Source organism: Paralichthys olivaceus, chromosome 24, assembly GCF_024713975.1.
Source record: "Paralichthys olivaceus isolate ysfri-2021 chromosome 24, ASM2471397v2, whole genome shotgun sequence".
NCBI classification, from domain to species: Eukaryota; Metazoa; Chordata; class Actinopteri; order Pleuronectiformes; family Paralichthyidae; genus Paralichthys; species Paralichthys olivaceus.
In genome coordinates this window covers 13,023,068-13,038,522 of record NC_091116.1, presented here as the reverse complement: position 1 = coordinate 13,038,522, position 15,455 = coordinate 13,023,068, and the positions used below count along the sequence as shown (strand labels likewise).

The window sequence follows — 15,455 nt, the reverse complement described above, 5'->3', positions numbered from 1 at the left end:
AAGCGGACAAAATGTATTTTCCAAACCTCCTCTATCAAATTGGTTTACCTCCGAACGCCTCGCGAAGAACAAAAGTGACAAAAACACACGGAGAGATAAGTCAGTGAATACGCAAGAAGACATCGTAACTGAACCTGTGCACGTGCCCAGGTGTGTGTGTGTGTGTGTGTGTGTGTGTGTGAGCGGACATGAGAGCAGCGAGCTACAAAGGCCCACCTCCTTTTCCCTTTCTAGAAGTGTCTAATCTCCACACCAGGCAGAGGAGGAACCACAATAAAGTCTTTAAGAGGATAAGCACGCTAAGCAAAACAAGACGCTGCAAACAAATTGCCAGAAGAGGCTGAAAAACTTGCTCCTGTCTCCAGCTCCTTTCCACACACGGAGAATGAAATCGAATTACCTGGAAATTGCCTCCCTCATCTTCAAGCCTGACGTTAATGTAGGGCCCCCAGCGGCCCCCGTGTTCCTGTCTGCTCACCGGTCATCCTGTCTGAGTGTGGTCACACAGGAAGGTGGTTTTAGGACAAGGCTTCAGAGTGTCCTTGCAGGATAGACGTCCAAAACGCACAGGACGGATTATATTTCTGTCTCTACAACTCATTTAGCCCTTTCTCTAAGCTGAAGGACAAGAGGACGGGATGTGAAGTGGGGCTCCTGGTGTCCCCATCTTTCTCCTCCTCCATCCTAAATGTTTTGTCCATATGGAGTTGTGGGACGTCCAGGGTGGGCCGAGGCGACCAGGCTGCTGGGCTGTGGGCTGGAGTCTCCCACTAATCCGTGGGAGTTTAACGACGGCAGGCCTCGCTAGTGGTGGTGAAGTCTTTGGGGGGGTTGACCCAAGTCAGGAGGGGTTGGACATGTGACCTACACCAGGATAAGAGCGTAGGGTGTGTGTGTGTGTGTGCGCATGTGTGTGTGTGTGTGAGAGAATGTGTGGACCTACAGAATGTCTGGAGCTAAGTGGTCAGTCACTTGAGGAATGCAGAATTTTCAGATCAGCCGTGAAAACAGTCGAAAGCAGAGAAAAATAAGCCAGTTGCTGTATTTTCAAGCTGCATCCACACTTCTGTGTTTTACAGTCTGCTGACGCTCTTTTACTTTGAAAAGAGAGGATGCAACGATAATGTAGACATGACCCCAGCGTCCGCCTCAGCTACCAGAGCAGAACCCGACATGAATAATAAATTAAAGCGTTACTGACCCTGATGTCTTTGCTCACAGCTGGTGTGCCGTTAAATTCTGAACGGATTATTTGAGCAATAAAAACGCTCGTGTGGCCAGAGATGGTTTTGCTTTGAAAATGCGAGCTGTGCCAAGAAGTGTAAGAGTTTTAAAGACGCACACTCACACAAAAACAAAGAACGTAAGAAGCCGAGGTTCCCCAGAGTGCGTCTGGCACCAGGAGCGACTGTCTGATCTTTTCCACTCGCTGTGGATTCGCCTGTTTGTTCCTGTGTGTGTGTGATACTGTACAGTGCAGCTCTAACAAGCGCCTCGTTACCTTTGTGTCATATCATCACAGAACACCTCGGTCTCCTGGTGCAACGGATCATAAAGAAGCATTTAGCTAAATCCGACTACACCCTGTTTTTGGCAGAGCTTGTAAAAATCCATTTAAAAGACTCATTTGCATATTCTTTTGCCATGATGTTGGAGTCTTATCGTTCACATGGTTACGCCCGTTACGAGCCCGACTCCGCTTCCACACTCGTGATTCAAAGCACAACCTCAATTAATTAGCAATACGCAGATCAATTGTTGCCGGAGGTCAAACAGATCGCAGTCTCTTTAAGAGATTGGACGTCCACATGATTTGTTGCTGTTATCTGCAAAGACACATTGATGAACTGAGGTTTCTATTCCCCTAATGCGCAACAAATAACAAGCTCGAATCAATCAGGAGATATGGACGAAGGTCTCAGAGGAGAAAAGCGCCGCAGACACGAATAATTGTCGTCTGCTGCTCTGTCTTGACAGCGAGCGTGCACGCTTGCGAAGCAGTGCACGTGCGTAAGCCAATAACTTGAAAAACAGCAGAGCAAGCAGCAGGCGCAAGTGGGGCAAAGGTTCATGGGAAGACACTTGTCAGGGGCCTGGTGACCGAGTTATCTTTTTTTCCTCCTTCTATTGGTTTGTAAGTGGCTAATTAAAGTGACCACACTGATGTCCCATCTGCCACCGGGGCACAGCGCCACCGATTATTGGCCGCGATGAAAGCATGTTAATCCACTGCGGGGCCAGGTACGAGTAAACACACGCGCTGGCAGCGACTCGCTCATTCACATCCAGATAAGCACTCAGCAACGCTTAAACAAAGATTAAGACTTTGACAGTGAGACTGAAATCCCGTCAGCTCGTTGGCGCGCGGGGCGGAGGGAAAGCAGCTGAACCTCGCGCTCCCGCAGGAGTCACAAAAACGCTACACGGCAAACGGAAATTACAGCAATCCAGCGTGATGACAATGAGCATCGCAGAGCACCAGTAGCCGTCTGGCACCCGATGAGAACCATCCATCTGGGCGACCTCTGCCATGATGTGTCTCGGCGGGGACCCTTACCGCACCCAATCAGGGATCAGCTTTATATATATTGTATTTCTCTCCTAATAGAATTGGAGCACTTTCTCCGGCGCTCACATTGCTGCCTGCTCCTCTCCACTAATCCACCGCTACATCTGAGTCTCCACTAATAGAATTGCTTTTTTTTTTTTTTTTGGGCGCCATGCGTGGAGGACGCAATACGTCTGAACGCAGGTCAGACAGGAAGAGACGCTTACGTCTTAGCCGCAGTCCTGCACACAAACACGAGGCGAGGACATGTTTTGGTTCATGGGTTTTAGAGTACAAGCTCACAGTTTGAGCACAAGCAGGGACTTCATGAAATCAGTAAGTCCTGCTCTTAAACTCAAAGACCAAGCTCTTGACTGCAGAGAGTAAAAAAAAAAAAAAACACCATACAAACTGTTGCTGACGGACCCTGAGCAGGACGTTTGACCCCCGTGGTTACAGCTAAGCGGCGTGCTGCAGCTCTGGAGTGTAAACTGTACGAAATGCAGGGTGTGATGTGAGAGAGAAACTCAATCGAGCTTAATTCAGAGGCGACAATGGAACATTTTAAATGTGTGATAAATCTTTGGAATGGCTCTTAAATATTTTATTCTTCCCCCGGCGGCGACTCTGCCCTCGTCTGCACTATAACACTGGGACCATTAACATGTACAGGATTTTCTCCACCAGCTTAATGAGAAGATAAGCAGCCAATGTGAAATCTTCTGGACTCTCTCTCTCTCTCTCTCTCTTTTTTTGCATAAGTAAAAGAAGTGAACGCCTATCGCCTAATTACAGCATCAACGCCGCTCTGACTCTTGATGCGGCGTCTCGTTCTGTCACACCTCAGCAGCCGCGTGCCGGAGGACGAGTTCATGAAACAGAGGTGACTCGAGTTATGACAGGAGCATTGTTGGAGCACTTTGTACTTTTATAACTCAGACTCTTAATGGCCGGAGTTAATGTATCAGCCCATCTTCTGCTGACGACAAGGTCAAACCACCGGGAGAAATATCGCCGAGATAAAACGACGAGACCAGAGAAATGAAGAAAACAGGAAGAGCGGGGACGAGATGCGGATTTTTAAAGCTTAGATTTAGAGAACACGCTCATAACTTCTCACTAAACATGTTCCGTGTACGGCTGTGACGATATTTACCTGGAGAATTGTTGCTGCAGTGAAACCATCTGCGCCCGTCCCAGCTCGGACTCCTCCGTCACTTCCCGGAGACGCTTCTCGCTCTCCAGTCGCAGGCGTCGCTCTTCCTCTAGCTCGTGGATCAGCTTTTCTCGCTGCGAACACACACAAAAACAAAACGTAGTGGGTTACCTGTCGGCGGCCGCAGCGGCGTGTGGCCTAAAGGCTCAAAGGATCAACCTTAGTGTGCCTAAGTCATATACCATATTTATGCCTCCTGAAAGTATAAGCTCCCTGAAGCCCTGACAGCCACAGGGTCCTCGTTGACCCTGACCTCTGACCCTCCTTGAAAAAGGTTTGAGTGCGAACAGAAACTTTAAGATCATTAAAGAAGATAAAGGTGTGATGGCATTTCAGCTTCCAGATTGTCGTTCCTGGCTGTGGTTTGTTGTTGCTTTGGAAACGATCGTAATGAAGCTCTCCTTCCTTCTGTCGCTGCCACAGAGAAGTTCACACTAAATGTCAAACCTCATCACAGTCTGCTCGCTCATGCCTCCATCGTTTCCCTCCACTCTCCCACTTTCATTCCGGTGCCGCCTGAATATTTACAGCACCAAGGTCCCTGAGACGTAAACGGTCACAAATGGAGCTTTAACTATGAAAAGCTTGTTTACAACAGCATTTCCTGTTCTCCTCCACAAACACACTCACACAGTAAAAACGATGTATTCTTAAACAAAATCAAGTGTTTCTATGGTTAAACGTGACCTCACTTAACTCGAGCACTGATAGATGCTGAATCCACAGCTCGAGGAGCAGGTGGTAGAACGGAGGAGGCTCAATATCCTCTGCAGCTATGGCTCAGAATGAAAGCTCAAGACAACAGCAAGGCCGAGGCGTCCTTTCGCTGCCGTGCATTTCCACTTCATTGGTGCCATGGATTTTTATTTCTCAGAAACTCGGTTTAACTCCTTCGTCCTCAGGAGGAAAGTCAGTGGTGTGCGAAGTCTCTGCAGATCTCATGGCCGTTTTGAATCTGTCCCCTTTTCTCACCAGAGACAAATCCATTTTTTATCGTGCTTAATTGGATTCTTCACTTTCTGACAGCCTCAACCATCTGCTCCCAGAAGAGGGAGCCGTCCATGCCTCTAACCCAACTGCACACACCATGCACCATGAGAGGGGGGGGGGTTGCAACCGAGTTTATCCAGAGACAGAAGTTCTGCAGGAGCTTTGGATTTTAGCTGAGGGAGGAAATGAATGAAGATCTGTCTCTTCCCCACACAAACCCTGGAATCACGATGGCCGCTGCCGCTGACAATTTATGCCGAAGCGATTGGCTCCGTTTTCTTAGCAGGAGGTTCAAGTGGTCAAACGTCTTGTCAGGAACAAACACCAGATCGTAAAATCCCTGCAAATTAGCTCGGAGCCCACAGAGACGAGCTCTGACTGTCGGTAGAAAGTTGCTTCTCTTGCAAACCGAGCTGCAGCTTCTGCCGAACAAGAGATTGCGGATGTGAAGTCTTTGTTTGTGTTTGGTTTAACAATGAGTTTACATTTTCACCTACGAAGAGGAGCTGCAGCAGCTGTGGTGTGAAGCTATCACAACTGTGTCTGCAAACAGACGAGAGGGAGGATGATGCTCGGTGACAGATTCTGTGTCATCTTTACAGAGAGTCTGTGATATGTGCTCAGGAGAAATGATCTTTTCTTTCAATCCGCAGTCTTCCTCCTCATACTGAGGGGCGGCTACTAGCACTATGGGGACATCTGGTGGAGTGTTAGACACCCTGCATGCTTCATCAGCATCTCTTCCCATGATTCAAAGCTGCAGCATGAAAGAAAGAAAACTGTCAAAACAACTGGGAAGCACGCCTGTAAATCACCCGCGATTTCAAGGAGTTTTTTATTTTTAACTGTGTGAGCACGCTGTCCAAAATGCAGCCAACAGAAAACCGTATTTCAGAGTTTTGTTCCTTTGGCAGCGATTGTGTCAGTGACGCAGATTTTAACGGGGTGAATCAGTCGAGGAGAGAGATTATTAAACCCAAGTCACCGTTAAAACCGGTTCAGCTCCTCTCCGAGGCCGTAAATTCATGGCTACTATGTGGAGCGGCTCTTCACACAACAGGGGAGCCAGCCCCCCCCCCCCCCCGCACCCTGACAGGAGTAATGGCCACTGTAAATCCAGTCGACCAGAAACATAAAGTAGTTCATCCCCCTGCCAAGTGCAGGACCTATATATCTGGACACAGACCAAAGACCTCCTGGCTCTTTTTCAGCGTCAGGTCAAGAGGAGGATTAAAAAAAAACACAATATTTACTCACAACATGTTTTTAATGATGCACAAAAATGGCACAAAAAGCTCCTGGTAGTTTAGCTGAGTTTCACCTCAATGCAAAGCAGCACAAAGGCCTTTTCTTCGCGTATTCATGTGTACAGTATTGTTCCGCACGCCGGCCTGGATTCTCACAAAAGCGCAGAAGCTTCAGACGTGATTTTTGTTGCCCAAACGGCCCGACTAACGCCCAAGGCATAAACCACCGACCGCTCTGTGTCTGCTGACAGAGTCTTGCCAACAACCTCAATAACAACACAGGATTTATAGTCCACGTTGCAGTAAAAAAAAGGCCTCTATTGCTTTTGTTCGATATATAATTTCAGATTTAACAAGGCCCGTGGCCATTAAATCAAACATTACCATATCTTTATGTGGCCAGAAATCCCCAGCAATACATTACGGTGTTTCTCGGTTGAAATCTTTATTGTCTTCAGCAAATACAGCTTTTTTTTTTTATTCCTGTGGGAAGGAGTATAGCTAATTGAAAGCATATTCTTAAACAAGCCGGAGCTGCAAAAGGCAACACGCCTGCACCGACGCCCTGGGAAGACGTCGCAGAGTCAACACCGCGATGAAAACACGCTTGGCAACTCTGTGTGAGAACATTTACTTTAGCTAATCCAGGGACTGAGCAGATAATCCTCTCACTTCACTGCTTGTCATGAATGAGGGGCTGCGCTACCGACTTCCACCTGCAGAGGGCAACATTTTACTGGCATTAAACTGGAGCTGCCACAAAAAGCAGCTCTATCAAACAATAGCCGAGGTGGGGGGGTAAAAAAAAAAAAAAAAGAAGCAATATCAAATGGAAAAGGACAAGTAATCTATAAAATGGCCCAGGCGGCATTTTTTACATCAGTCTACTGGGTCGTATATCTGAAACAAGCACAGATTGGAGGTTTCAGGATTAAATTTGACCTCTGTCACAGACGAGGCCGGTTTCATTTCCTGCTTGATTCAAACTGTTTCCATCTAGATAGCACAGAATTTATCACCGTCAACATGTAAAGCCTCAAACGCACTGCAGGATGCTATTGATTTCAATGCACTAGATGGAATAAATGAAAGATAAATAAAATAAATTGCTTTGTGTGCTGTTTGTACGACCTCCCTGCTGCTTCTCAGAATTGTATTAGTTGCAGTGGAGACGGGGATGAAGCCCCCCTCTGTAATTGGACGGCATTAGACGGTAATGGTATTCATCCGAGCTGAATTACTAGAAGACTCTGAGCCCCTGATACCCACCAAGATCCACAGAGGACTCTAAATTAATTACAGACCTTGTTGTGCCTGCGACGCCGTCTCCCATAAAAAGAAAAGCTGCAGTGCAACGTTATCACGTTAAGTGCACAGCCACCACCGAGTCTCTGCTTCTGCAGGACGTCCATCTGCGACTGTATATGTCTGTGCATTAATGCAGGGTTTGGGGTACAGTTCAGGGGGCTCAATAATGTCTTCATTACACAGAACAACCCCCCCCCCCCCCCCCCTCCCACCCCACCCCAATCTGCTCTCTGTCTTTCAGTTGGAGCTCTTTGCCTAATCAAAGGGCCGGGAGGGGGATCTGTGGCTCGCTGCTAAAGCAAACATCAGGGACACAATACACCGAGCAGGTTCTTCATTCATAAATAAAACATGCCACTAGGCACTTTGTGTGTGTGTGAGCGGCTGTGTGTGTGAGCGGCTGTGTGTGTGTGTGTGCTCATCAGCAAAGCCTGAAGTCAAATGGAAGTGAAACATGAGGATGATTCCACTGCTCAGCTCCCACATGCAATGTGTTTGAAACGCTGCGTCAAACAATCGACAAATCAAGAAGGTGTAAAAAAATATGTTTTTAAGATATAAAATAATTATAATTCAAAGTATTTCCATTCTAGGATACAATATTAATTACAGTGTAGAGTGTTACAGAAGGTGTAAAGATATGAAGTATTTGTGTTCCAGGATCTGATCATAAACGTACAATATGTAACTTCGACCACTAGGGGGTCTCTCATTCAAAACAATAACAAAAGACCTAGTTTGATGAGGTTGTATCGAAGCGCGGGATCATGGGAGTTGTTGTCTTCACCCGCACTACCGATGAAAATCAACCTGACTCAGGTGCAAGCTCTATAACATACGAGTCGCTCTGAGACATTTTAATGACGCGGGCGTGTGGGTGTTGGGTGATGAGGGGAAATTCACAGGAACACGTGTGTTCTGAGATGATTTGTTTTAGAAAGACGGTCGAGTCCAAACAGAGTTTTATTCAGTAGAGATCTGCGTCCTGTGTCCCCCAGGGCTCCATCAATTCAATTATCACGGAGGGCCACAACATCAAGAGTGTAGCACTTCTCCCGGACAGCCTCCGGCACTATAGCAAATAATACACACACCCCAGGAATATGCTAAATCATATGAGTGGCCCATTTATCATTGCCAAGCCCCCCCCCCACCCCACGCTCTCCGAGTCAGAGTGGGTGAAAGGCACGGCGTGGAGATGCGATTCGAGCCTGGCTGTCAGCGCTCGTCACCCAGTGAATGTGCCGAGCGCCGGGGGGACCCCGTCGCGGCCCTCGGCCCTGTCCGGCCCTGATAAGGCCAATCTGCAGAGACAGCACCTGAGTCCCCGGCCCCCCCCGAACCTCCACGCTGTCACACGTCTTCCAAACCGCTGTCAGAAACACTCGGTGAAGGTCCCTCAGCGGAGGAGCTCCTCCAGGACCGAGTCTTTCTCGACGTCTTTTAGAGCCGGAGCCCCTTGAAACGCTTCTTTATCTGCTGAACACACGCTACAAAACATGTCCATCTCAAAGCGGCTCTTCACGCTGGCTTGAACATTCATAAATCATTGTCATTGATAGCCTGGATTAATTACCACTAACTAATTAAACCACGGTTAAATCAAGAGGAAGTGCCGACCGGTGAATGCCATTCAGTCTGTCAGTTCTGTACTTTGAACACACACATAGATATGAGACCTCTGTCTGATGATAAAAGTATTCCACAGTAATAACACGTATTAGATCTATCAACGTGCATACGTCTGTGGTGAAGGTCAGGCTAAAGGCGAGGCGGCTGACGTTAATCACAGATCCGGGATGGGAAGCCAAGGTCGAGCTCATCCGCAACCGCGGACTTCAACCGCTCACCACGTCACTGACACTGAGGACACTGGAGTTCAGTGGAATCACGGACAGAAGTTCAAGTCTCGTAACAAAGCTAATTTCAAAGTGCAGCGTTTCAAACTGTGTCTTTCTCAGGGACAGAAATAGCAGATTTTTATCTTATTTCACCAAACTGTTCCATTCCACTTTATATTCACTCATTCAGCGACTCCCTCCTTATCTCATCTTCGTTCCCTTTGCAAATATTCTGTCTGCAGGGATCTGATTTTTTTAGTTACACAGAAAAAAAACTCCTTCACTCATCCGAGAACAAATCTGACGCTGTAATCATCCCGGGAATAAATAACTGTGTGTGGATCTACTGGACGTGTGAGGCTCGTATCTGTTTAAGCTCAGGTATCGCAGAGCGTCCACAAAACCCCTAGAAAAATAAATCCCGCTCCTCTCGAAGCCGGATGGTTTATTTTCACATCTTGTTTAGACAGCCATTTCCAGTGGTCATAATCTCACCCCGCAGTTTTAAATGCCTCTTTAATGGAGAGCGCCGCCGCCCCCCTCCCTCTGCCTTTACGAGCCTGCACACAGACTTCTGTTCTCTCTGCTTTCCGCCTGACAGGAAACCCAGCATCCTGCCCCGAGACGGACTCAGATTGCACTTCTGAGTAGCATCAAACGACGGGGTGCGGCCCTGCCCTGCGCCACACCTCTGGCTCGGGGTGTGAAGGATTCCAGAGAGAAACCTACAGCAGCGTCGAGGCCGTGAAAGAGCGGTCTGACTCCACGCAGACAGGGCAGGCTTGTTGGACAGAGAATAAACCGCGGCCTGTGCTCCATCCGACACCTGACGGGAAACCCACATGTTTTTCCTGTAACCGTTAAAGATGCCGTTCAGCAGAACACGCCAAAAGCACCATGTCCAGGCCTTCGTATAAAGTTTTAAGATCTGTTTTGGTTCCCGTCCACATACTAACACGCCTTGCACGTCACGTGACCACTAACGAATAATAGCACGTCTCCTCCACAGGAGTATTATTGTAAAATAAAGAATTTAACTGTGAGCGCAGACAACAGGGTCAGCAGCGCTTGTAATCAATTATCCGTGTTGCGTTCTGGCTACGGCTAATGTCGGGGTCATGTGACAGGAGACAGTTTCTAAACATCTCAGTTTCCGCTCGTTCAGACTCAAACGCAGCCGCGGAGTTTTCAAACTAAAACGGGACCAGCAGCATGAGACAGGCACGCTTCAAACTACTGCACCATATCTGTGGTGCAGATGATCCATAATAAAAGAGGGGCGTACTTTCACACTGCCAGTAGCCGCTGTTTCACAACTGGAAGCCCAATTAAAACACTGGCTCCTCTGTAAAGCGTCTTGTTAATGATGTCTCATTTACAGCTGTTTGACCTGAAGCTCACAGATGCCTTTCACGTTCTTTTCCTGCAGCATGACGCGCTGCCGCTGCGGAGCTGCTCGGCAGTGGCGACCAGCTCTGGACTTCAATGTGTGGCACCGCTGCTGCCTGTTTGTCTGATCGCGTTACACAGAGACGACTAATGGATGTAGAGAGCGAGGGAACAGAGGCTGTTAAAGAGAGGCATCCGATACAGAGCCACTTCAAAAGTCCGAGGCTTTTTTAATCTGTCTCTCCGGGTTAGTCCCCCTGGCAGGCGAAGATGGGGGGGGGGGGGGGAAGGGCGTGGGCATGGAAGTGGGCGTCAGGGTGTGGGGGTCTGCGGCTGGTGAGCGGTTCCCACTTCACACCGCCAGCACTTTGACAATTATCTCCTCGGTGCAGCAGCCTCTTTTTCATTTCCATTGAAAAACTGTGCCGGAGCTCCGAAGCCTCCCAGGAATGCCAGAGAGAGAGAGAGAGAGAGAGAGAGAGTGCAGGGGGGACTCCAGCGGGGATAATCCCAATTTCAAATGGAGCTTAGTGATATCCCCCTCCTCCCTTTCTTCCTCCAACACCCCCATCCACCCTCCTGTCTGGCACAGATAACTCACCCCTCTCTCCCTCGACCCTGAGCATGCGCCGACAGCAATTTTACACACACCGCTCTCAAGTAATAATTAGCATGTCACCCACTCGCCTGGGTCGGAGAGCTGGTGTGGAGAACGATATATTTTTTAGACTGCGCTGAGGTCAGTGAAGGAAAGTTTCTTGTGGTGGGCGGAGGTGCTGACACATGAACTGAACTGAAAGAGAGAAGTGAAGTGCCCGACCGACAATCTCAAACTTTTACTCCGGTGCTACACAGGTTGGTTTTCATGTAGCACCATGACGAGGAGGTCAGACCACGGAGCGCTACATCGCGTGGTTACCACGGTAACACAAGATGAACGTGAATGAAAGCGCATCGTTATTTATGACGCGTGACGTCCAGCTGCAGGCCGCGCCTCCTTCATGACCACCGGAGGAAACAGGTAATCCCATGAAACGCAGAAAAGCCATCGGACTAAACATTTTCGTTTGGATCTTTCTCTGTGGTGCTGATGACGGTCAGAAAACTAAAGTGGGTCATGGCGCTGTGATACCTGTAGTGGTGGATACGCACGATAAATTCGTCTCAACTCTATCTCCAGACTGTGGAAATCGATAACGAGCCTTCGTGGTTCACGTGCATGCAGAGTTAGCAGAGTCGCTGAGAGGTCAGGGAGGCGGGGGAAGGAGGTGAAGGAGGGTGAAAAGGACGTCAGACGAACATGTGACATCCTCCTTATGCGGATGTAAACAAACCCTGGAGGTGATGGCCACCTCTCTCTGTAACTATCTCCTCTTCCCCTGAGGATTAAGCATAAGAAGAACATTCATGCTGCAGTGCCCTTGAGCAATACACTGACTCCCTGCCCAGCTCCAGGGCAGCTATTCTGTATCTGACCCAATGCCGTGACCTCCTTCAGTGTTGGGGAGAGAGAGGAATCAATACAGAATCGCACCACACATTTTCCGTGCGAGAACCTCGGAGTGTATCGCCCTCGTGTGCTGTTGCTCTGGGCCAGCCGCCATGGAGGGAATCAGGTGCGGCCGAGCAGCTGGGCCTGTGGTTAGAGCCTCTCGCTCGGAGGCTTCTATCAGCTGAGCTTCATCACATGGTTCAGCTTTTCACTTTCTGACCTCCCTTACACAAACATTCTCCCTCCACACGTCGGAGCTATACCATATTCACGTTTATATGCAGATCTGATTTCTTTTCCCTCCTTTAACACGTGAAATGAAGTGAAAGCACAACATCAGCAGTTTCCCGCTGAGCCGAGTACAATGCAGCTGAATACCTGCCGCTCCTGCAGAAAGTGTGAACAGGACACGAAGCCTTAATGACGTCTGAGTCAACTGTGTCACAGAAAACAAATACAGAAAACTGTCTCTGGACACATAGACGATGACAACGGGACAGACGTGTGTCATGCAACGTTCTTTTGTAAATGAATCTGCTGTTGTAGGTTAAAAAAGCTGCACAGTTTAAAATGAAGTGCTGAGGTGTTGAAACCCTGAAGATTGACTTTGGCCGAGGAAACTATGGCAGTTGTGGCTCTGTGCAGATTACAGGGTCGAGCGGCTGCGCTGTACTTTACCATTGTTCCTTCGCTCTTGCTCCGTGCGACTTCCCTCTGCAGGCGAGCCACGGCCAGCTTTTCTCTGAATGAGAGAGAAGAGAGGAAAGACGAGTGAGTCCACGTGTGACACAGACAGACTGACTGATGTTTGAATTTACTGAGTTTGCACCGAATCAAGTGATGTTTCAATCAATCAAATAAAAAACTAAAGTCATAACTGATTCAACGCTTGCCTCTTCCATCTTTCTTGGCAGAAACCACACAGGCCTGCCAGCAAATCAGCACAAGAACAAACACACACACACACACACACACACACACACCGAGAAGACGGGGTCGCCCACTGACCACGTAAAACAAAGAGCTTGCAGTTCTGTCCAGACAAAAATAGCTCAAAGGAAACAAAAAGCAGGGCATCCTCGCTCCAGAACTTACATCCAGACACACACTCATAACACACTCACTCTACCACACACTCACACTCACAAAGACACACACGTGAACCGGGCTAAACAAAGAAATTGACTGTTGCGCGTCCAATCCCTTTCCCACGTGAGGGCATTCCAGACTTTAATGGGATAAATCTTGGCACAGCAGCAGGGATAATAAAGAAGCTCGTTTTATTGCCTCTCCCGAGGAAACACAACAACCGACACACAGGAGGAACACGGACGATGAGATGAAACATACACACTGAGTGTCTGAATGCAAAGTGCAGGAGGAAGAACAAATGTTTGGGGAGTGAAACGCCTCCTCTGGCAGCGCTGCAACATGCTCTTATATTCAAAAACAAGTAAACGCAGTGTTTTGACTGTAAATAAAGATGGACGGTGCGTCATGTGTATCTTTATAAACAATCTATGGTTTTAACACGGAGGCGGATGAGCTACAGGACGTCCTCTCATGATCACTTTTTACAAGCATAGCCAGGTGTGCTAATTGCTAACGAGGCTACTCATTAGGGTCATGAATGAATACATTAATGAGCAAATACTTAAGATAGGAAGACATAAACTTTATTGTCTCAAAGGACCACAAACCATTAGTTTCCCACAAATCAATATATTTCTGTAATATTGATTGTCAAAATAAAAGCCATCTTTAGTTTCCTGTGTCACGTTTTCCTTCAAAATAAAATCAGGACACTAGCATGAAGCTAACACATGAACCTCGTCGCCTCTGACAACACATCATTGTTTCTGAGCAGCTTACCTGTCGGGGGAAAACCCCCAGTGATTAAGCCACAGCTGGGGGACGCATACGGTCGACGGATGAATCGACCGTCTGGACTGAGAACGCCGAGGTGAGAGCACAAACGCTAACAGTGGCGTTCCCGTGCAATGGGACCTGAGTGAGTTACAGCCGAGCCTGGCACGTCGATTGTGAAACACATGGTGACAAATCCGTGAGGAACAAGGGGGTGTGTTTGGGTGTGTGTGAGAATATTGACTTGTGTGTTTGCATTAGGTGTGTGTGCTCTTAAATGTAGGTGTGCGGGCGTGTGCTTTCATTAGAGTGAAGGTGTTGCGAGTCCATTCATTAGAAAGTGTGCGACTGCATGTTCCACATCCGAGGCTGACTAACACACTCCTTGTTCCAATTACACAATGTGTCCCTTCCTATTACCGCACACTGTACGCTCACAGCATCACACTACCTGGAGGAGAAAAAACAGAGCAGCTCTCTGGAACTTCTCAGTGCTGATATTGTTTTGTTAACAGCAGCGGCCTGGCATTCCTCCAGTCTGTGTTATGGCTGAGCGTCAGCCCTGTAACGGGTTAAGTTTCAGGCCACTTATGCACAGGCATGTTCCAGGAGCAGCGGAGCATGAGCCAACTGCACCCCGAGAAAATCAACTCCAAATATAGAGCAAATTTGACATTCTGTGTTAAACGTAATTATAGTAATTGGCACAAGCAGGAGTCAAAATAACAGTAATCCAGCGCAAAATGCTCATCGGCATTCCTATTGATGGTGCTGCGGAGCTGCATCTGAGCAGCACATGAAAGCAATCTGTGATCGGCCATATTCGGTATGTGTTTGGACGTATTCCGCTGCGACTTCATCATCTGCATTTCAATCCCAATCGACGTCAGACATTTTGCCAATCGCCCGCTTTATAAAACTTTAGCAGCTGTGTAAACCGGCCCGTCAAAACAGTCCGAGGAGTTTATCTCCAACCATCTCTGGGAGGAGGTTTGTGTGTGTTTGTGGTGGGTCCTGACGATTATGATGTTTTTGCGTGTTCTCATGGACGTCGGGAGCGTCGCATTGTAAAGGATAATTATCACTGCTCGGTGGGTATGGTTGTTGTTATGATCGCTTGCGATAACACAACAGGCAAAGAAAACACCCGTGGTCAGACTTCAATAATTCAATCCACACATACCTCAGAATGAGAGAGAGAGAGAACTGAGTCTAGATCTGTTGAAACTGAAGACTTCATACTCCACTGTGGATAAATTGGGGAATTATTTCAGGCTTCAGTCCACGACCTTCGTCCTGTACATGCGAGCATGTGATGAAAGCACAAGCTGACAGTTCCCCATGTATACATTCCTCCTCCTCCTCCTCCTCCTCCTCCTCCTCCTCTGCTGTTTTTCTTCCTTCCCCCCATTATAAAGCTCGGCTGAGTTAACTCCAGCAGCCGATCACCAGCGGTGTCGACGTGGACCTCCAGCAGTTCCCGGTGACCTGGAATCACCTGAGGGCAGCGGAGGCCGGAGCGGTGGAGGGCGCCCCGCTGAGCGTCAGAGGCAGCTCT

At 48.2% G+C, this 15,455-nt stretch overlaps 1 protein-coding gene across 9 annotated transcripts in view; it reads right to left on the bottom strand.

Annotated features, from left to right (window-relative positions):
- Positions 1-15,455, bottom strand: part of LOC109645447 (nck-associated protein 5-like) — a 104,401-nt gene that overhangs the window by 38,048 nt on the left and 50,898 nt on the right. For 6 of the 9 annotated variants that reach the window (XM_069520987.1, XM_069520986.1, XM_069520984.1 and 3 more), the window contains 2 exons: positions 12,710-12,773; positions 3,705-3,838 (listed from right to left, as the gene is read on the bottom strand). In XM_069520987.1, the coding sequence (XP_069377088.1) occupies positions 3,705-3,838; positions 12,710-12,773 (198 nt within the window). Of the gene's footprint in view, positions 1-400; positions 759-3,704; positions 3,839-12,709; positions 12,774-13,903; positions 13,973-15,455 lie in introns of those variants that run through there. The other 3 variants (XM_069520989.1, XM_069520991.1, XM_069520992.1) reach the window with 3 other exon arrangements.